This window comes from Saccopteryx bilineata, chromosome 2, assembly GCF_036850765.1.
Source record: "Saccopteryx bilineata isolate mSacBil1 chromosome 2, mSacBil1_pri_phased_curated, whole genome shotgun sequence".
Taxonomy (NCBI): domain Eukaryota; kingdom Metazoa; phylum Chordata; class Mammalia; order Chiroptera; family Emballonuridae; genus Saccopteryx; species Saccopteryx bilineata.
This window is the reverse complement of record NC_089491.1, coordinates 65,465,675-65,489,088: the sequence shown is the minus strand read 5'-3', so window position 1 is coordinate 65,489,088 and position 23,414 is coordinate 65,465,675. Positions and strand designations below refer to the sequence as shown.

The 23,414-nt window shown below is 35.4% G+C and overlaps 1 protein-coding gene across 4 annotated transcripts in view; it reads right to left on the bottom strand.

The window, feature by feature from the left end:
* Positions 1–23,414, bottom strand: part of JAK2 (Janus kinase 2) — a 137,593-nt gene that overhangs the window by 58,250 nt on the left and 55,929 nt on the right. For all 4 annotated transcript variants that reach the window (XM_066257197.1, XM_066257196.1, XM_066257198.1 and 1 more), the window contains 3 exons: positions 15,258–15,381; positions 13,976–14,093; positions 6,392–6,537 (listed from right to left, as the gene is read on the bottom strand). In XM_066257197.1, the coding sequence (XP_066113294.1) occupies positions 6,392–6,537; positions 13,976–14,093; positions 15,258–15,381 (388 nt within the window). The remainder of the gene's footprint in view (positions 1–6,391; positions 6,538–13,975; positions 14,094–15,257; positions 15,382–23,414) is intronic.

The following is a 23,414-nucleotide window of genomic DNA, read 5'->3' as shown; positions in this document are numbered from 1 at the left end:
TGCTGTAAATGATCTGATGTCATCATTTCTTATGGCTGAGTAGTATTCCATAGTGTATATGTGCCACATCTTCTTTATCTAACAGGTACTTCCTAAACCCTACCTTCCTCTAATATACATTTACTTTCTGGGGACTTTTATTCTACATATTATTTCTCTTCTATCCACACGTTTAAAAAATATGTACTAACGTTCTTCCCATCCTAAATATAAAACCTCTTTTTCCCACATCCTCTCCAGCTATAGCCTACCTGGCCTCTTTTTGAGAGTTTAAGCAGCCATTTCCATTTTCTTGCCTTCCATTCACTCCTCAACTCACTCCAATTTGGCTTCTGCTCCATAATCCCACAGAAACTGCTCTTGCTAAAATAAAGAAAAACTTCCATGTTGCTAAAACCTCAAATTTTTGTGTTTGTGTGATTTTTCAGCAGCATCCAACACTGTTGTTGATCATTCTCCCCTCGAAACTCTCTCCCCTTAGCTTCTTTGATTTATTCCCATCTCTTCGACTGCTCCTTCTCAACCTTCTTCACAGGTTCATTCCCCTTTACCTGGTGATAAAATGTTGATGTTCCTCAAGAGTTAATAATCATGGCTGGGTTGCTCAGTGGGTAGAATGTTGGCTCCATGTATGGATGTCCCATGTTCAATTTTGGGTCAGGGCACACAGGGGAAGCAACCATTTGCTTCCCTCTCCCTCCCTCTCCCCCTTCTCTTCTTCTCCTCCTCCCACAGCCAGTGGCTTGATTGGTTCTTGCATCGGCCCTGGGTCCTGAGGCTACTCAGTTGATTCAAGCATCAGCTCCAGACATGAGTGGATCCCAGTAGGGGCACATGTGGGAGTCTAACTCATTATCTCCCCTCCTCTTACTTAAAAAAAATCATGGACTTTATTCTTATTTATACACTATTCTTTCTTTTAGATACTCTATATGCAAATCACTCACTATTTCTATCTGTAGCCCTGATCTCTAAACTCCAGACCCTTATCTTCCATAGTCAAGTCAAAATACCCACTTAATTTGGATGGCCGAAAAGCCCCTGAAACAATGTGTCAAACCAAACTCATGAGTCTCCCTAACATCCTCCCAAGATCCTCTTACAACATTCCCTATCTGAGTAAGCACCACTATAATTCACCTACTTCTAAAAGTCCCAGAAACCCAGGAATCACCTTTTACATTTTACGCCACCTTCTCCCTCAATCCCCATTATTCAATCCATCACCACATTCCCTTGATTTTACCGTTTGTATAGCTCTCTTTTCTGCCCATTTTTCTCATTACTAACCCATTCAACTGCATCTACTGGAGGAACTACTGCAACGCTTTACTCTCTGATTGACCCTCATTTACATTTATTCTTACATTCCTCTGATTTGTTTTCTACAGCAGATTCATGGGGAATCTTTTAAAAACACAAATCATTTCACCCTTGCTAAAAGCCTTGCATGTTTTCTTAGTGCTCTTAATCTTGACAACATGACTCTAAGGTTCTACATGGTCAAGCTCCTGTCTTATCTCTTACTAACTCTGAGCTCTGAGTGACTCTCTTCAGAGCTTCCTATGTTCCCTTCTGCTACAAGGTCTTTCCATCACTCACCTGTCTCCACCCATTAAATTCTACTCATTTTCCAGACCACAAAAGTCACATTCTGTTCCTTTTCATAGCAATTATATATTTGTAAGTAAACAAATATATAAAAGTCTAGATAGTGCATAGGAGAGTCTCAGTAAGTTTGGAATAAACATTGAAAAGATTAAAAATGCAAATACCCATGCCCTCTTTATCTACTTCTGTCAAAAAAAAATTAGTTACCAGAAGCCATACTAAGTTTGGAATGCAATTCACATAAACACCAATAACTACTTGATTTAATAAGGCTCTGGAAAACTAATTTGAAGATTAAAAAGAGGAGTTTAAGATAACATCATACAACAAAGCTTTCCACTTTGATTCGTAGAATCAAGGACTAGACATACACCTTTGGGAATTCCACAGTAGTGTGTGGTTCTTGAATATGATGAATACACTGCAGTGTCATGCTCAGAACCAGACTTGTGAGAAACACTAAAATAAGCATAAAACATTTTTCAGATGCTTCTCTTATATTGAGTTTTTTTAAAGAATCCTAAAATTAAGGCTCTCAAAGGCTCTGAAATTGAGCTTTGCCTTAGAAATTATATTATATTTTGTACTGTAAAATGAAATCATCTTATTATTACAATTGAAGTAGGCCACTGGAAATTTTAGTATTTACTTAGTTGTTTAGAAAGGGAGTCTTAGTGATATGAAGTATGCAGCTCAGCTGCTATATAAGTGTCCTTGGCCTTGGCTTAGTATTTGCAAATTCAATAGTCTCCTCTAAACTCTCCATTCTTCAGTTCTCTTATTCCTACCCTTTAGCAAATGTAAGATTTAAAGAGCAGATGAAGAATGAAAATAAAAATCTTATTTGTTTCTTTCCCTTTCTGTATTTCAACAGCTAAGCCAAAATATTTAATTAGGAAATGGCACACAAAGAGTTAGTTAGTATCTAATACATATACAAGCACAAATACATACATGCGGGTGTGAATACACACAGAAGCATGAACTCACAGACATAGACACACCTAATGAACAGGCTCAGACACAGATGCATCCATATATGCGGGTGTGAATACACACAGAAGCATGAGCTCACAGACATAGACACACCTAATGAACAGGCTCAGACACAGATGCATCCTGAAGGTATTTTTTTTTTTACTTCTGGGAAAGGATATGTATTTAGTTACACTAATAAGAGATCCGTACTCTACTGGATATTTCTGGGAACAAAGTAGCTTATTTAATTATACCCCAAACTAGTCATTCACCTGTTCTCCCATCAATCCTGAATGTTTAAACACTGAGTCGAGTTCTTTGATTATTTCTCAGAGATGAACACTAAATGAGAATTCAGAAACGATCAGTGAGTTAAATTATATTAAGAAGGCAAGCCAGGCAGGTATGTTTTTGCTTTAGGATAGGCATAAATTATTTATCTAATATTAAACTATCATGTATAAGAGACAAAAGAAAAATAGAAAATTAGACTACTTTAAAATTTAAACTCTTGCCCTGGCCAGTTGTCTCAGCGGAAGAGCCTTGGCACAGCATGTGGAAGTCCTGGGTTCGATTTCCGGCCAGAGCACACAGGAGAAACACCCATCTGCTTATCCACCCTTCCCACTCTCCTTTCTCTCTGTCCCTCTCTTCCTCTTGGGCAGCCAAGGCTCCACTGGAACAAAAGGTTGGCCCGGGTGCTGAGGATGGCTCCATGGCCTCTGCCTCAGGCGCTGGAATGGCTCCAGTTGCAGCAGAGCTACGCCCCAGATGGGCCGAGCATAGCCCCCTGGTGGGCATGCGGGTGGATCCCAGTCAGGCGCATGCAGGAATCTGTCTGCCCCTCCCCCACCACTTCTCACTTCAGAAAAATACAAAAACAAAGCAAAACAAACAAAAAAATTTAAACTCTTGTGATGCAAATGATACTTTCAAGAAAGTGAAAAATACAATCCATAGAATGAGAAAAATATCTGCAAAACATATACAGGATAACTTGTATTTGGAGACTTGTATCCATTATACACAGAGAGAGCCCAGACAACTCAATAATAAAAAATATTGAGTTGTACATTTTAAATGTGTAAACTTTATGGTATGTGAATTATATCTCAATAAAGATGTTTTAAAATATTATGGGATTTTATAATAAAGTTTAAGATTTGTACAATTATAAAAGTAAAACAAAGAAATATAAATGCAGAATTTTACAAATGCATTTATATCCTGATTAAGAAAAAAACAGAAAAATACAATTACTAAACATTCATTGAGTTTAGGACACTAAACTAAATAATAAATAATATAGGGAAAAGAATAGAGGGTGTGATTCCTGACCTCAAAGAAACCACAGACTGTACCAAGACTTTGGAAATACCGTGGCCTCTAAAGTACAAGTGTTCCAACATAGCATAAGCCTAGAGATGGCTTCACATTTATAAAATTTATCTTCAGTGGCTCAGAGCTTCTCTGTTCTTCAACTGTATTGCCTTCAATTCCTTCAGTTTCTTTTAATGGTATAATATAAGATACTCCTCCCTGACTCTCTTCTCGTACCATCTAGCATATAGCAGGTATTCAAGAAATACTGTTAAGTGAATAAAATAATAAACAAATTAATAAATAAGTTTATATCCTAAGAGGTATCACTGGCATTTTAATAAAGATCGAGGCCTTAGTGAAATCAGAAACGTTTTGTTTTTTTTGTTTGTTTTTTTTGTTTTATAAATTTTTATTAATGGTAATGGGATGACATTAATAAATCAGGGTACATATATTCAAAGAAAACATGTCTAGGTTATTTTGTCATCAAATTATGTTGCAAACCCCTCGCCCAAAGTCAGATTGTCCTCCGTCACCCTCCATCTAGTTCTCTGTGCCCCTCCCCCTCCCCCTAACTCTCTCCCTCCCTCCCTCCCATGTCCTCCCTCCCCCCCCACCCTTGGTAACCACCACACTCTTGTCCATGTCTCTTAGTCTCATTTTTATGTTCCACCAATGTATGGAATCATGTAGTTCTTGTTTTTTTCTGGAAATCAGAAACGTTTTTGTTTTTTCCTTTGGGCTTTGTAATCTTCTAGATTCCTCAGTGAGGTCCTAAAATCATACACTATGGCCCACAGCCATAGGTTAAGGCCTAAAGGGCATCTAAAAGCAAGACAATACTTAAAACTAAAGAGGCAAGAAGTTAATACCCTGAAAACTGTGATAAACTGTTTTGAAGGCACTCAGGTAAGAAGCGACTGAAGACAATGACTAAAAGAGGCATTTTAAGAAATAAAGGGAATTTTAAACAGATGAGTAACATCTTCAAACTTTAAATTTGATAGGTATAGGTAACACACATATTTAGTCTTCAAACTAAATATTTAAACTTCAAAAAAAAAAAACAACCAAAAATCAAAGCATTCTTATATATATCCTTATTTAAATATAAACCTTTAAAAAGAGTAGAAGTTTTACAGACATTAAAGCTGGGCTACACTTTGGGTGATGAATATATAATACAATATACAGATGATGTATATTAAAGAACTGCACACCTGAAACCTATAAAATTTTATTAACCAAGGTCATCCCAATTAAATTCATAAAAATTTTTTTAAAAAGCTGGGTTACAGGAGTAGTATCTCAAATATTATATTTGGCATGAGTGTCAAAATTCAGTGTGTAGAAGAATAATTTGGACAATATGGACTGTGCTTCACTTGTATAAGATTCTGCTGAATCAGTATAAGAGAAATAAGGTCTGAGAATCTAATGTATGTACAACATGGCAACTATAATTAACAACACTGTATTGTGTAACTGAAATTTGTTAAAGAGAACAGAACTGAAATATTCTCACTGAAACAAACAAAAAAAGATAAATATATGGGGTGATGGATATTTTAATAAACAGGGGAATCTGTCAAAATGTATTCAAATATCAAATCATCATGATATAGTACTTTAAATATCTTATAATTTTATATGTCAATTATACCTCAATAAAGCTGAAATTTTTTTAAAAACCTCCTGGAGCACTTATAAAAAACTCATATTTGTAGACTTTACCTCAAGTTTACTAAATCCAAATTCTTGGTTAGAGCCCAAGAATTTTTTATTTTAGCAGCACCTCAGGTGATACTAATTCAAGTGAAATATGGACACTATTAGAGACATTTTGAATCAGAATTATTTACACCAACAATGTGAGGATATGCTAGCAGAAATTATGCCTCTGGGTGCTCTTTTTCAGTTCTCTGACCTTACCTAGCCATTTCAGAAAAAAGAAATTAAATAAATAACTATTGAATATCCATGATATTTTCTGTAGTACACCAACTCTTCAGTAATTTCTTTTACTTATAAGTAAGTACAGTACTACTCAAAAGCAATGTATAATATGATGATAACAGTTTATGCTGTTGTATAGTTTACATGAAAGTTGTTAAGACAGTAATCCTGAGTTCTTATCACAAGGAAAACAATATATTTTTCTCTTTTTTCTTTCTAGCTATATGAAATGATTGATGCTAACTAAATTATTGTGATAATCATTTCATGATATATGTAAGTCAAATTATTATGCTGTATACCTTAAACTTATAGTGTTTATGTCAATGTTCCAATAAAACTAGAAGAAAAAATAAGTTTCTTTTATCTCACAAAGTATGTGTCGTGCACAAGAAGGAAAAGTTACCCATACAACTTTTAATTATAAAATAAAAATGTATGACCAAACACATTAAATACAAATAAATAATAAAAAGCTCCAACAGTCCCCATTTACGTGTGTGGATTTACATAAGAAAATTACCTGACAGAGCTATAAATGTCCAGTGGGGTTTGGTCCTTTTCTTTGGCTATTCTCATCATATCTAATACTGCCATCCCAAGACACTCTTCCTGTGTTTCGTGAGTTACAGGTACTTTTATCCATCCATGCAAAAAATCATGACGCCACTAAAGGGAAAAATATTTAAGAAGGAAATATCTCTTAAGTTTCAATATCACATTTTAATCTACTACTGTATTTTAACCTATAATATACACTGCTCAAAAAAATTAGGGAATATCTTATAGCTTCACATTCATTTTTAAGATAACCCCTAATTTTTGTGAGCAGTATAATTTCCAGAACACATGCATTTAAAAAGAATGTCAACTCCCCTGATTTTCATTTTGCCCTAAAATTTTAGTAAAAGTTCTTTTGCAAATGGAAACTGACTAAAATTCAGTTCCGAACCGGAGAGTACATATATCAATCTATTGTACTGCTTATGTCTTTTCTACATCAAAACTACCTAAATTAAAATAGATATTAACTAAATATGTACTGAGTTCCAAGTATGCTCAAAGCATTACACTAAGGACTGTGTTGGATACAGTCTAAGATGTGGTCTCAACTCTCAAGGAGACTAAAATCTAGCAGAGAAACTACCTATGTAAACAGAAAATTATGGTGCCAGATACTGTATAGTGCCATACAACAGATAGTTCTGATTATATCCAGTTGGGTTAATCAGGGGTTTCATGGAAAATTTGAAGATAAAGTATCTTCTTTGAAGATAAAGTAATATTTTTTTTTAAACTTGACTATGCGCTCATGATACTTTTTTAAGATATTATTTATTGCCCTGGCTGGTTGGCTCAGTGGTAGAGCGACTGCCCAGCGTGTGGAAGTCCTGGGTTCGATTCCTGGCCAGGGCACATAGGAGAAATACCCATCTGCTTCTCCATCCTTCCCCCTCTCCTTTCTATCTCTCTCTTCCCCTCTCACAGCCAAGGCTCCATTGGAGCAAAGTTGGCCTGGGCACTTAGATGGCTCCATGCCCTCTACCTCAGGTGCTAAAAATATGGCTCTGGTTTCAATGGAGCAGCGCCCCAGATGGGCAGAGCATCGCCCCCTGGTGGGCATGCCAGGTGGATCCCGGTCAGGCGCATGTGGTAGTCTGTCTCTCTGCTTCTTGCTTCTCACTTCAGAAAAATACAAAAAAAATTTTTTTACTTATTGATTTTACAGAGAGAGGAGGTGGGAAACAATAAGTATCAACTTATAGTTGCTTCACTGTAGTTATTCATTGATTGCTTCTTGTACGTGCCTTGACACAACAAGTCCAGGGTTTCAAACAGTCAACCTTAGCATTACAGGTCAATCCTTTATTCATGGCGCTACCACAGGTCAGGCTGAAGTAATTTTGATGGACACAAAACACAGTGAGAAAATAAATGCCACAAGAACAAAGCACAAAGCATGTTCAAAGATTCAAACTAGTTTGGCTGGGGCAGACAACTTGAAAAAGTAAGTTTAAGTCAGACTGCAGTAATCCTTGAATGACTTGATTCTAGAAGCAATAGAGAACCAGTTTCTTAAGGCATCTTTTCTTAAAGCCTCATGACTTTTTCAATGGTAGAAGTGGCAATGATATAAGTACTTTAAGGAAATAAAGTGTTTTCAGGGAGAATCCTTAAGAGGTTGCTATAATGGTTCAGCTATAAGATAATGAGGGACTGATGGAGAAAACAGAAGACCTGAAAAGAGTCTAAAAAACTGATAAATTTATAATTATATATATATATATAAATGGGCCCTGGCCAGTTGGCTCAATGGTAGAGCATCAACCCAACATGCAGATGTCCTGGGTTTGATTCCCAGTCAGCGCACAAAGGAGAAGCGACCATTTCCTTCACTACCCCTCCTCTTTCCCCTTCTCTCTATGTTTCTCTCTTCCCTCCCACAGCCATGGCTCAACTGGTTCTAGGGCATCACCCCAGGCAGTGAGGATGGCTCCTGGAGCCTCTGCTTTGGCACTAAAAACAACTCGGTTGTGAGCATGGCCCCAGATAGGCAAAGCAGCGGCCCAAGATGAGGGTTGCAGGGTGGATCCTGGTAGGGGCGCATGAAGGAGTCTATCTCCCTCCTCTCACTTGGAAAAGAAGAAAAAATAAAAATGAAGAAAAGGGGAAAACAGAGTTCCAAGATTTTGATCTGGATACTTTAGAGATAGGAGAAAATCAGACTGAACATATAGTAAGAGAAAGAAAAGGGTAGAACATTGAAAGCATCAATATTCTAAAAGCAATAGCAATTTTCTTTATAAGAAAGGTAAGAGCTATAATAATCAATGGAATACCAATACTTAACCAAGGTTTTAAACTGGATAAGAGAAAAATAGGGCTGCTTCTATATTTTTTCTATGTATCTTCCTTCTTTTGATAACTTATCTCATAAAATTAAAATTTTACATGAATTGTTTTAAAATAATCTGATTAAAAGAAATAAATATGCATTTAAAAATAAATTTGCTAACTTTCAAAAAACTTTAACTTTCTATTAACTAATTAGAAAACATTTTTGTACAAAAATGTAAACTACATTACTCAAAAGGCACAAGCAATGAAAAAAACAGCATTAACCAAAACAAAGGCCTAAATGTTGATAATAAAAAAATTAATTCAGGGAAAGTGCTGAATTTTTTTTTTGCTCAATTTCAAACATTTATTTCACTACACTTTTAAAAATGAGCAAATAAGTTATTTTGATTCAGAGGAAGCTACTGAAACTGATGGCTAGGTAGATTTCTTTTTAATACTTTGCTATTTCTCCATATATTATATAGAACTAGTAGATAATAAATTCTGTTCATGAAGATATTCTGTGGAACTGATGCCCAAAAGAAAACAAATATATGAAAAGTCAGTGAGATAGCACTCAGAACATAATCAATCAAATACTCATTAGAGAAAATTTACAAATAAAGTCCCAAATGCCAAAGCATCTTATTTTAAACTAGTTTGCCTTCAAAATCACAGAATGTACCAATAAATTTTCACTTCAATAAAACTGCAGAAAAGTAGTTTTTTATGGGTAGCTGACAACATTTGGACAAAGAATTTTTATCTCCATTCAGTCAGAAAAATAAGAAAACAGTTATAATCACAAATCAGAAATGAACCAAAGAAAGAACATGGTGTATATATCAAAAACTTTTTGCTGAATATATATGACCTAATTGAAGGTTGTTCATATAAAAAGGGACACAGGGGTTGGGGATGAGGATGTTATATTCCATGGGACACTTGAATCAATGTAAACACAATAAATTAAAATTTAATAAAAATTAAAAAAAAGAAAGGGCCTGACCAGGCGGTGGTACAGCGGATAGAGCATTGGACTGGGATGCAGAGGACCCAGGTTTGAGACCCTGAGGTCACCAATTTGAGCGTGGGCTCATCTGGCTTGAGCAAAAGCTGACCAGCTTGGACCCAAGGTCACTGGCTTGAGCAAGGGGTTACTCAGTCTGCTGAAGGCCTGCGGTCAAGGCACATATGAGAAAGCAATCAATGAACAACTAAGGTGTCGCAATGAAAAACTGATAATTGATGCTTCTCATCTCTCTCCGTTCCTGTCTGTCTGTCCCTATCTATCACTCTCTCTTACTCTCTCTCTGTCCCTGTAAAAAAATAAATAAAAAATAAAAAATTTTAAAAAAAGGTTGTTCATGTGGCAGCAGTTCACTTATTTCCTGAGTGGCCTTTTTGATGATATAAAGAAAATCCTCAGAAAAAGCATAAATTAAAAGAGGCAGCTTGCTTTTGGCTTTTTAATTGCTTACCTGTTCCAAATCTATCTTTCTACAGTACTATCTTATATAATCTAAAGACAGTTTAATGGCTGAACTACTACTTTTCAGATATTTTAAAATGTAAACATATTCGTATACTCTGGTAATATCACTGGCAAATTTACTTTACTAAGTCTCTAATATGCATAAAGCCTAACTGATATAATACATTCAATGAATAAGATAATTACTACTTTATTTTCTGAGCAGAGATTTATAGAAGTAGAAGCATTAAGAAATAGAAAAATGGAAACTAACATAAAATAATACTGAATGTCAATAGTAATTGAAAAATTTTTAAGTATATAAAAAAACATAAAAAATTCATGTTATTGTATAGACACAATTCAGAATTGTAATTCATAACTGTGAAATTAATTTGCTGTCCTAAATATGACGATCCCTCCTAGCAAGACAAAATTGGAAATCATTCATAATTTTTCTAGATCAAAAAGTATAAGATATCACAGAATTAATATCAGGGTAAAGTAACTGAATGAATAGTTTAGGCAAACTTGCCTTCTTAATGTGACTTAACTAGCATGCCACCAAAATAGATCATCTCTTCAGTACAAATGAAATAATAAAATCATAAAAGCAACAGAAAGTCATAACTCATAGTATACTATTTTGAAAAGCCTTTCTCTCTTTCTTATTGGTTACTAAAACAAAGAAAGCCAAATAATGGTTGGTGGTCAAATGACATTTGACAAGCATGCCAAGACCATTCAATGAAGCAAGTACAGTCTTTTCAACAAATGGTGCTGGAAAAACCGGATATCAACATGTAAAACTGAAGCTGGACCCTTATCTTATACCATATACAAATATTTACCCAAAACGGACAAAAGACCTATATGTAAGAGCTAAAACAAGAAAATATAAAACACTTATAAGAAAATACAAGGAGAGCCTGACCTGTGGTGGGGCAGTGGATAAAGCATTGACCTGGAATGCTGAGGTCGCCGGATCGAAACCCTGATCTTGCCTGGTCACATATGGGAGCTGATGCTTCCTGCTCCTCCCCTCGTTCTCTCTCTCTCTCTCTCTCTCTCTCTCTCATACATGCTCTCTCTCCCTCCCATCTCTAAAATGAATAAATAAAATCTTTTTAAAATAAATAAATTAAAAAAGAAAAAGAAAAGAAAATACAGGGAGAAAGGTACATGATATTGGATCTCACAATGATTTTTCAAATATGACACCAAAAGCACAAGTAACAAAAGAGAAACTATACTGGACTACATAAAAATTAAACTTTTGCTCACACAGGGCACAACCAAAAGAGTAAAAAGTAAATCTATGGAATGGGAGAAAATACCTACAAATTATATATCTGATAAGGAGTTAATATTCAAAATAAAGAACACATAACTTGACAAAAAAATTTTTAAATGGGCAAAGGATTTGAATAAAGATTTCCTCAAAGAAGATATACAAATGGCCAACATGCTTATGAAAAAATGTTCAACATCATTAATCATTAGGGAAATGCAAATTAAAACTGCAAGATACCACTTCACATTTATCAGAATGGTTATTATCAAAAATTAAGTGTTGACCAAGATGTGTAGAAACTGAAATGCTTATAAACTGCTAGCAGAAATGTAAAACGATGCAGCTGCTATGGAAACCAATATAAGAGTTCCTCAAAAAAAAAAAAAAGAAGAAGAAAAAGAAATTACCATTTGATTCAATTAGTTCTACTCTGGATATATATGTCCAAAGAAATTGAAAGCAGGATCTCAGATACCTGTATACCCATGTTCACAGCAGCACTATTCACAAGATCCAAAAGCTCTCTAATATCCATCAACAGGTGAATGGATAAACAAAATGTGCTACTATGTACAATGGAATATTCAATCTTAAAAACAAAGGAAATTCTGATACACACTACCAACATGAATGAACCTTGAAACATTATGCTAAGAGAAATAAGCCAGTCACAAAAGAGCAAATACTGTATAATTCCACAGGTGGCTGCCAGAGGCCAGAGGAGAGGGGAATGAGGAATTACTGTTTAATGGGTATGAAGTTTCAATTTAGGAAGATAAAAAATGTTCTGATGATGGACAGTGGTGATGGTTGTACAACTTTATTTATGCCACTGAGCTATCCAGCCATAAATAGTTAAAATAGCCTGACTGGTGTGGTGCAGTGCATAGAGCAGGGGTAGGGAACCTATGACTCGTGAGCCAGATGTGGCTCTTTTGATGGCTGCATCTGGCTCGCAGACAAATCTTTAATAAAAAAAATAAATAACATTAAAAATATAAAACATTCTCATGTATTACAATCCATTCATTTCCTACCACTCATGATCATGACTGTGGGTGGCTGAAGCCAATCACAGCTGTCCTCCGGGACAACACCAAATTTTTATTGGATAATGCCTAACGTACATGGATTGTTGTATGACTCTCACGGAACTACATTTTAAAATATGTGGCGTTCATGGCTCTCTCAGCCAAAAAGGTTCCCGACCCCCAGGACAGAGCATCAACCTACGGATGCTGAGAACCCAGGTTGGAAACCTCGAGGTCACCTGCTTGAGTGTGGGCTCACCCGGCTTGAGCGCAGGGTGGCTGGTTTGAGCATGGGATCATCATCAGCATGATCCTATAGTCGCTGGCTTGAACTCAAAGGTCACTGGCTTGATCAAGGGGTCAATGGCTCAGCTTAAACCCCCTGGGCAAGGCACATATGAGAAGCAATCAATGAACAACTAAAAGTGATGCAACTATAAATTGATGTTTCTCGTCTCTCTCCCTTTACCCTTCCTCCTCCTCTCTCTCTCTCTCTCTCTCTCTCTCTCTCGCAAAAGAAAAAAAGTTATAATAAAAATAGTTAAAATAGTAAATTTTATGACATTATTTTACCACAACAGAAAATGTAGGTTGCTTTCACCCCCCAAAAAAGAAAGTTTTCAATTTGTTGCTGACAAACTGAACTAGCCTTATCAAACATCTTAGAAATGTGAGCCATCAGCATCTGTGGGATTACTTCCTATGATATTATCAAATCTGATTTAGAACTCCTTAATCTGATACCTTGAGGAAGATCAAAAACATACCTTTACCCAAAAACACTAAGATCTTTTTTCTTTCTTTAGTTTCTACTCCTCAGTCTTCTAGCACATAAAAACAAAAGTTATTTAATAAAACACTTCAATTACTCCTTAAATCAACTAACAGATAAAAAAAGCATTACAAAATGTTCAAATACACTATAAAAATTTAATATAACAGTATTAATAAACAAATAACTGGAACACAGCTCTCAGACTAAGTATTAACACCCAGCCATCCTCTCATGAGGAGCTATACAAACTATTATAGCTCAACTTTTTATGCAGTTACTTTTATACTAGTTCCTTTATATTTTACTCCCCACTATTTAAGTCTGAAATTGTTCAGGAATTAAAAACAAAAAGATTTCTCTAAAGATATTTTACTGTCTTATGTTCCAGCCACTTATGTCTACATTGTACAGCTGTAAAAACTCACTCTAAACATTGAAATCCTTAAAGTAATCTAAAGCATAAAAAAATAAAAAGAAAAATGGTCAAATCAAGAAATCTTTATAAAAGATTATATTATCCATAAACCACAGGATTAAAAATTAGTAATAAAGACTTAGTTTTGCTATCTATCTGCACCTGTTATACAAGACAGATCAATTTTCCTATATATGAAGTTTTTTCTGATTAAGAGGTACACTACACAGAAAGATATATCATTTTACACATGCACAAGTAGATCATATAATCATACCTGAGCAAAAAGATAAGACATGACAAAATCATCAAGAAGAGGAGCTTCGGCACCTCGAGTTATTCCATACCGATAGGTTCTGTTGCTGCCGTTGCAATACCAGTAAGGAAAGTAAAATCTACAAGACAATTAAAACATTCTGTCAGCCTCCAAATAGTTCCAACATAAATGTACTGTATATATATAACCACTTACAGCATAAGGTATTATTCCATAATCAGAAAACACAACTAATAGTGTTTAATATAAATCAAGAACAAAAGGAAACCTGGATGAGACCATAATAAAAATAAAGGTAGAAAGTAGAAGAAACATAATGATAAAATCAATACACTGCCTTCCTTCCATGCACAGAAGGTAGATACAATAATAGGAAAAAGAGAAATGTAGAAATATGCTTATTATTAATACTTGTGGATTGTTAAAAATCATATCATCTCCAAATAACTACTTTTTGCTTCTTTGTTCTCAATTATTAAACATTTTTTCCTGTCTTACTGCACTGGTTAGGAACTCAACTAAAATTTTAAACAAAAGCTAGCTGTCCATCTTTGTTCCTAATTTTAAATAAACCACTTCTAACATTTTGTCCTTTAAGATTGTTATTTGCTACATGATTTTTACAGATACGCTTTATCATGGTAAGTATATTTCTCTTTAATGTTAGTTGAGGCTTCCTTTACCTTTCTTTTTAAAATTATGACTGAGTCCATGTTCTTTTTTCACTGCAACATTGGCTCTCTGCCTTGAACAAATCATTTCATAAGAGCCACAGATCGAACTTAACATCTTTGTTTCATTCTTTTTAGTAGAAAAGTACATCTGGATTTCTCTAAGTTAGTATTACATGTTACCATAAATTATTAAATAAATTAACTTTATAATTTGAGATGGTAATAAACACTAGCAAAATCTTCTCTTCAGCTTAAAATAAGTTATTAAAAAGAAGAGATGTGAGATTACATTTTATTTCATAAAACATCTAATTTCCTGGACAACTAGCACCATTCCAAACATTTAGGACTTTGCTAGTAAAAGCCTTGCTCACCATTTTAAAATTGTAATTATAAGCGGTAAAGTAGCATCTCACCAGAACAGCTTTGTTCTCAGACGATTCTAGTTAAAGAACATATATGGATACTTGTCTTAAATGAAGAAAATTAAATGCTAATTAGTTCTACTTACTGATATTAGGTATCTTGCAATTTTAAATAAGTTCAGTAATTTCTCCCACTTTTTTCTTACTACTATTATGTTTGAGTCATTTTACTGAATAAAGTACCTTATTCTGTAGAGTACATTGTGCCTGGTTGATTCATCTATATGGAAGACATGGTTGGGAGGATACCAGATCCTTTCTGTTTCACTCATTAAAGCAAACATACTATGATACACAGGTGTGATTCCTAAAATAAGAAGCAGAAAAAGAAATAAATACAGATAGTTAAAAGTATATTTGCATAGCATCTATAACTTTTAGTGGGTCTGAAGTACAAGTCAAAATCAGCACAAAATGCAGTAGCAGGCCCTGACCATTTGGCTCAGTGGTAGAGAATCAACCTAGCGTGTGGACATCCCGGGTTCAATTCCCGGTCAGGGCATATAGGAGAAGTGACCATCTGCTTCTCCTCCCCTCCTGCTTCCTCCTTCTCTCTCTCTTCCCCTCCCAGACATGGCTCAATTGACTAGAGCACGTGGGCCCCAGGCACTGAAGATGGCTCTGCTGAGCCTCCCCAAGCCTCCATCTCAAGTACTGAAGATGGGCAGAACATCCACCCCAGACAGTGGTTGCCAGGTGGATCCTGGTTGAGTTGCAAGCAGTAGTCTGTGTCTCTATCTCCCCTTCTAGTTCAACACAACCTACAACTGAATTCTTAACTAAGTATCTTTTTCCCTATATTTTAAAATATGATTGCTGGAACTCTTTCAAGCAGATTTTTTAAATTATTCAATTTATTTAGTTGTCTCTACAGAAAAACTGATTCAAATCTGTGTTTTAATTGATAATGAGGACATCAAATAACCAAAATATTTAGAAGTCACTGGATACTTTTAAAAGCATAGTGAAACAGCTTTATTTTTAAATATCAAGTTTTACACAATACACTAGCAATTATATTCTCTGCACTATTTAAACTTACAATGAAAAAATTTCATTGTCAACTTAAAATGCAAGAGCATGTGATTCTTTTTCAAAGATATTATATATATATTAAATATAATATATATTATATATATCAAAGATATGATATATATTAACAAAAAGTTGAAGGTCACTGAAATTTTTAAAAAGCATATAAAATATCTAAGTAATACAATTAATAATTTTATTTCCCAGCACATATAGAACATTTACACTTATACATATACATATACAACAATCATGTGGAGATTAAAAATAAGTCTCGGCCCTGGCTGGTTGGCTCAGTGGTAGAGCGTCGGCCTGGCGTGCAGAAGTCCCGGTTTGATTACAGGAGAAGCGCCCATCTGCTCCTCCACCCCTCCCCCTATCCTTCCTCTCTGTCTCTCTCTTCCCCTCCCGCAGCCAAGGCTCCATTGGAGCAAAGATGGCCCGGGCCGTGGGGATGGCTCCTTGGCCTCTGCCCCAGGCACTAGAGTGGCTCTGGTCGCAACAGAGCAACGCCCCGGAGGGGCAGAGCATCGCCCCCTGGTGGGCAGAGCGTCGCCCCCTGGTGGGCGTGCCAGGTGGATCCCAGTCGGGCGCATGCGGGAGTCTGTCTGACTGTCTCTCCCCGTTTCCAGCTTCAGAAAAATACAAAATAAATAAATAAATAAATCTCCAAAAATGCCAGAGAATAATCATGTATAGCATGTTCTCTAATCATGCTTCAATTAACTCAGAAATGAATACTTACATTTTAAAATCTTATATATTTGAAAATATAAGCCTCAAAAAAAGCAACAGTATTTTTATTTTAATATTTTCATTCTTTTCTACTGTAGGCAAAAATGATACCAACTTGACACAATAACAACAAAAAATTTTTAATTTGTAGTTAAGTTATTAAAACAACTATCTACTTATAGGTGTATAATAATTTCAGTAAGTTATATATAAAAAGCTTATTCAGTAAAAACAATGAAACTGTATCCTTGCATTCGTTCTTGTATTTACAAATATTTCTAAATATCTCACAGGTCACAGGAATATTATAAGAGAAATTAAAAAGCATTTACAATGAATGACAATCAATACCAAGTATTAAAAATTATAAAATATAACTAAAGTAAAACTCAAGGAAGAAAAATGTAGCTTTAATCTGATTGTATCAGAAAATAACAGACCGATCTACACTAAGTTAAGACTAATACCATAGACAGCTGACAGGACATGACACTACAGAAGTTAACAGGGAATACAATTTTAATAAAGAAAATCAACAAGATAAAAGCTGATTTTTTGCAATGACTAAACTCTGATAAAAAAAGGCAGAGATAAACACTAAGAATTTTTAAGTGTAAGTTATGAAGACAAAAAGAGTGCTAGAATAAATTTGAAAATGTAGACAAATGAACAATTTAAAAATATATAACTTCAAAAATGGATTTAATAAAAAACTTCAAAAGAAACATAATCATTAAAGAAACAACCTATCCACTTTAAAAAATAAAGGGAGAGGAAGAAGTAAAGAGAAATAAGAATCAGAAAGAAAACCATCATCAGGCCTGAATAAAGTTTATGAGTTCAACCAAACATGAAAGACAATTACAATCTTAATTACAGAGAAAAAAGAAGAGAACAGAGAAATTGACAGTTATTGTGGGTTCAGTTCTACCATGATACCAAAACCAGACATTATAAAATAATGTCACTTACCAAAACAGACACTAAAAATCCTAAACTAAATATTAGCAAACCAAATCCAGCAATGTTTCTTTTTTTAAAATTAACAAAGTTCAGGCCCTGGCCAGTTGGCTCAGTGGTAGAGCGTCGGCCTGGCGTGCAGAAGTCCCAGGTTCGATTCCCGGCCAGGGCACACAGGAGAAGCGCCCATCTGCTTCTCCACCCCTCCCCCTATCCTTCCTCTCTGTCTCTCTCTTCCCCTCCCGCAGCCAAGGCTCCATTAGAGCAAAGATGGCCCGGGCGCTGGGGATGGCTCCTTGGCCTCTGCCCCAGGCGCTAGAGTGGCTCTGGTCGCAACAAAGCGACACCCTGGAGGGGCAGAGCATCGCCCCCTGGTGGGCAGAGCGTCACCCCTGGTGGGCGTGCCGGGTGGATCCCGGTCAGGCGCATGCGGGAGTCTGTCTGACTGTCTCTCCCCGTTTCCAGCTTTGGAAAAATACAAAAAAAAAAAAAAATTAACAAAATTCATTTATCCTAAGATTGCACAGATGGCTAAATTAGAAAAACCTATTAATATAAATTTATCACAATAACATACTGGAGAAAAATCTGCAGTAAATGGCAAAATCCGATTTGAAAAGTTAAGTAGGAAGTAGACTGATATGTATTATATATGGTTTTATGATCATGGAGAAAACTACAAAAAGATTCACAAGAGATTATTTATATGCCCTGGTTAACAGAATGGTACTAAAAGAAAAGAAAGGTCAGAGTACAATAAAGAAATCTTTTCAAAGAATTTATTAAATAAAAACAGTAAGCCCTTGTAGGAAAATGGCCTGAGATTGGAACTCTGTCCTGACACAAGTCTTTGCTGCGGACTTTGGAACGCCAAGTCCTGCGGGGGCAGAACGCTGCCCTGGCAAGCACTGGTAAGATTGTTTAAAGGAAGCTTCTGAACCTTTCAGCCGTTTTCTGCATACCTGCAAGGTTTTAATTCATCATCCTTCTCTGTTTCTGGGCCTATGCTCTGCTAACTTGCTTACTGATTAAAGAAACAAATAAATACAATGAGGCGGCAGAGATCTGGGCTCTCAGTCCAAGAGGCTGGGAGTTCCCTGTACCCATCTTTTCTTTTGTGTTTTCTTTTGTGTTTTTTCTTAAGTCCTGCAGCTCCTTCCTCTCTTGCATACCCATTACAGAGCTGGTCTCAGCAAACCCTCATGTCAAAAAGAAAAAAAAAAATGAAAAGGGGGGAGAAAAAGAGACTAATCAATATCAAAATAAGGGTTCACTATATAAATTATCTTGAAACTACAGAGAATGATTGCTTTTCATTCTCTAAACTTTAAAGCAGGGGTCCCCAAACTTTTTACACAGGGGGCCAGTTCACTGTCCCTCAGACTGTTGGAGGGCCAGACTATAAAAAAAAAACTATGAACAAATCCCTTTGCACACTGCACATAACTTATTTTAAAGTAAAAAAAAACAACAACAACAAAAAAAAACGGGAACAAATACAATATTTAAAATAAAGAACAAGTAAATTTAAATCAATAAACTGGCCAGTATTTCAATGGGAACTATGGGCCTGCTTTTGGCTAATGAGCTGGTCAATGTCTGGTTCCGTATTTGTCACTGCTAGCCGGAACAAGTGATATGACGCACTTCCAGAGCCGTGAAGCATGCGTCCCGCGCCACCAGAAGTAGTACTGTACGTGAGTGACGCTGTGCTTTGCAGTGGTCTCACTGACCACCAATGAAAGAGGTGCCCCTTCTGGAATGCGGCGGGGGCCGGATAAATGGCCTCAGGGGGCTGCATGTGGCCTGCGGGCCATAGTTTGGGGACTCCTGCTTTAAAGTAACAATAAGTTGACAGCAAATGCCAGTCAAATAATTTGAGGACGTTGTTTTACCTGAATACTATTTTGAACTGCATAAATTCCACATTGAAAAAATACTTTAAACTTGAAATTTTAAGAAAACCAAATAGAAGGTGACGGAAGACAATTTGACTTTGGGTGAAGGGTATGCAACATAATCAAATGTCAAAATAATCTGGAAATGTTTTCTCGGAACATATGTACCCTGATTTATCAATGTCACTGCATTAAAATTAATAAAAATAAGATAAAAAAAACTTGAAATTTTAAATAACATCATCTAATCAAGTAGTTAGCATCATAATCCCATGTCTCTGTACCTTACAATATACTACTTCTTTTATCTAGAAGGTACTATCTCTTCTCTATCTGCAAAATATTTCACATAAACCAGTGTTATAGGTATATAAGAGACACAGTAGGAGATAAACCTGCCCAGGAACGAGTCTAAAAGACCTGATATGAGAGTGTCTTAGAAAGAGAAAATCCTGGAAGTACAGCTTAACAAAGAGTTAGGTTTTAGTTTAAATGTAATCATATAAATGCAATTACATATGAAACTATTTTTTAGAACAAGACAATGAATGTTATGATTTTCAAACAATAGTGTAACTATACAAAGCAAGAATTGTGAATTCATACTATAAATCATCAGGATTTTTAAAAAATGAATAATAATATCTTAACATTTGAAAGACAATTTATTAATTATGAGTATCAAAATAGGTAAATAAATGTATCCACATAAATTGGCAAAAAGGGGTCTGAGAAAGGTGGCACAGCCCTGGACAGGTAGCTTAGTTGGTCAGAGCACCATTCATCCCAATATATATGATAACAAGGTTGCGGGTTTGATCCCTAATCAAGACACATATAAGAATCGACCAAGGAATGCATAAATAAGTGGAACAACAACTTGATCTTTTTTTTTCTCTCTCTCTCTAATACTAATAGATAAAATAAAAAATCTTTAAAACAAATTTAATGAAAAATAAAACTAAAAAATAAAATGGGGGTATACACCAAAAGAAAATGGTAGGTCAGCCCTACAATAACAAAAGACAATGCTTATATTTATAGTCATGTTTAGCCACACTGATACCTTATTTCACAGTGGCAACTGTATATTAATACTTATTTCATTTTTTCATTTTGATTGGGTTGTTCAAGAAAAGAAGAAAAGGCAATGACAGTGTAGTTGAAATATATATTGTATTGAAAAAATAGAACCTCAAAGAAATTTCTGTCATTTTTAAGTCTCTTTTCTTTCCCTATACAACAAGTCCAAATTATTTTTATTTTTATTTATTAAAATCACTTCAATGTGTTTATTCTTTTCCAACTCAACCCATTACAGGATTTGTGATGTAATTTCATATCATCCCAGAGGAAGAACAGTCATTGTTCCACTAATATTAACAAAGTCCCTACTCCATAAAAAGAATAAGATGGGTATGGGAAATATAAAAATGAAATAGTATCTAACTTTAAGGATGGCACAGAGAAGACTTTGGAGAATTATAATTCAAGAGGCTAAGTATAATCGGGGAAAACCACAAGAAAATACAGACGTACAGGCGAGAGATGACAAAAATTCTTGGCTGGACAAATTTTAGTCAGGTTCCTCTGAATCCTCTCCCCAATATGGCCCATGTGTACTTCTTTATAGAATCCAGTTTTAGCAAGAATCCTGCTAAGTCCCTTTAGCAAGAATTCCCCACCTGGGACATATCATTAAACTCCCTTTCCCGCCTGACCAGGAGGTGGCGCAGTGGATAGAGCGTTGGACTGGGATGCAGAGGACCCAGGCTCGAGAGCCCGAGGTCGCCAGCTTGAGCGCAGGCTCATCTGGTTTGAGCAAAAAGCCCACCAGCTTGAACCCAAGGTCGCTGGCTCCAGCAAGGGGTTACTTGGTCTGCTGAAGGCCCGCGATCAAGGCATGTATGAGAAAGCAATCAATGAACAACTAAGGTGTTGCAACACGCAATGAAAACTAATGATTGATGCTTCTCATCTCTCTCTGTTCCTGTCTGTCTGTCCCTGTCTATCCCTCTCTCTGACTCACTCTTTGTCTCTGTAAAAAATAAATAAATAAATAAACAAACAAACAAACAACTCCCTTTCCCTACTATCCCTCAGGTAATATCTGATCACTTGGCCTGCCTTGAGTAAGAATCCTGTTAGGTTGGTTCAATGGGTAACAACTAACAGAATAATATAAAACCTATAACAAAAAAGTCTGATAGAAGCTATAAGTTAAAAAATATATATGTAAAATGTTAGGTAAGAAAGAAAATAGAAAACAAAAACAAATAAATCAAATAGTAAAAGAATAGATTTAAACAAAACTATATTAGCAATTACATTACATATAAATGTAAACAAGCCAATTAAAACATACAGCCTATCATTCTGGATTATAAAGAAGACCTTTTATTATTTAAAAGATATTCTTTAAATGAAGGACATAGAAAGGATGAAGCTAAAAAGAAGAAAAATGATATCTCATGCAAACATAAAGCAAAAAAACCTGGTGAGTGAGAAAATAAAAGTTTAAGAAAGAAGTATTAGTTGAGGTAAAAAGTAATTCTTCATACTGATAAGAGGTCAATTCAACAGAAAGACAAAAATATTAAATTTGTGTGCAACTCATAAGAAGGCTTCAAAATATATGAAGCAAAAGTAGATACAACCAGAAAAAAAGCAGACAAATTTTAAATCTACTAACCAACTTAAATTTAATTTATACTTAAAGAACACTACACCTGGCAAGTGCAGACTATATACTGTTTTCAAATGCATGTGAAACGTTTTTAAAAACTTACCTGATAACACTGGGGAACAAATTTTTTTTCATTTTCTGTTGCATGAGGTTTTAAAACTGTTTCTATATATTTCTGCATCGCTGATTCCAAATCTGAAATCCATTTTTGGTGCATGCTCTAGTTTTTATGCAATTTTAATTTCTTTTTGTTACAGTTAATGGTATGCATTGGTTTTTAAACTGGAGTTAAAGGGCAACAACTCTTGGATTGAACATAACCACAAGGCAATTAATGTTTCACAAACATCACTTTTACATAATTGTAGTTGTTTCTAAATGTAAAAAATTATTATCTGATAAAAACATCCTTTATTTTAAGATTGAATCATGGCTTCTTTGAGTAGGCGTAAATGTAAGAATAGTCCTGACACCTTCTGTTATATATGTGGCTGTTACACACCTCAAAGTCAAAGGCACAATATTTCATCATTTGTGACATGTGCATATATTGCCTATTTTCAAGTTCCCCTTAGCGATCAAGACAAAAATTGGGCTCCTCATATTGTGTGTCATAATTATAAGGAAATGCTTCATGATTGGACAAAAAGAAAACGCAAAGGAATGCCTTTTGGTATTCCCATGGTTTGGTGTGAACCTAAGGACCACAGCAGTGACTGTTATTTCTGTCTGATCCATACAAAGGGCATCGGCAAGAAAAAATGGCATATGATCGCATATCTTAATATTCCTTCAGCAATACAACCTATCCCACACTCTGAGACACTCCCAGTTCCAGTTCTCAATGGTTTTATTTCTTCTAAGGACGAAGAAAGTGAACATGGTTATCAAGTGTATTTTGATAAGATGCATGAGGAAATGGTTGTAAAATCTTAAGGGTCTTCTTCTAATGCCAAGCAGTCATTAACCTCTCAGCAGTTTAGCCAACCGAATTGAATGACTTAGTAAGAGATTTGGGCCTATCAAAGA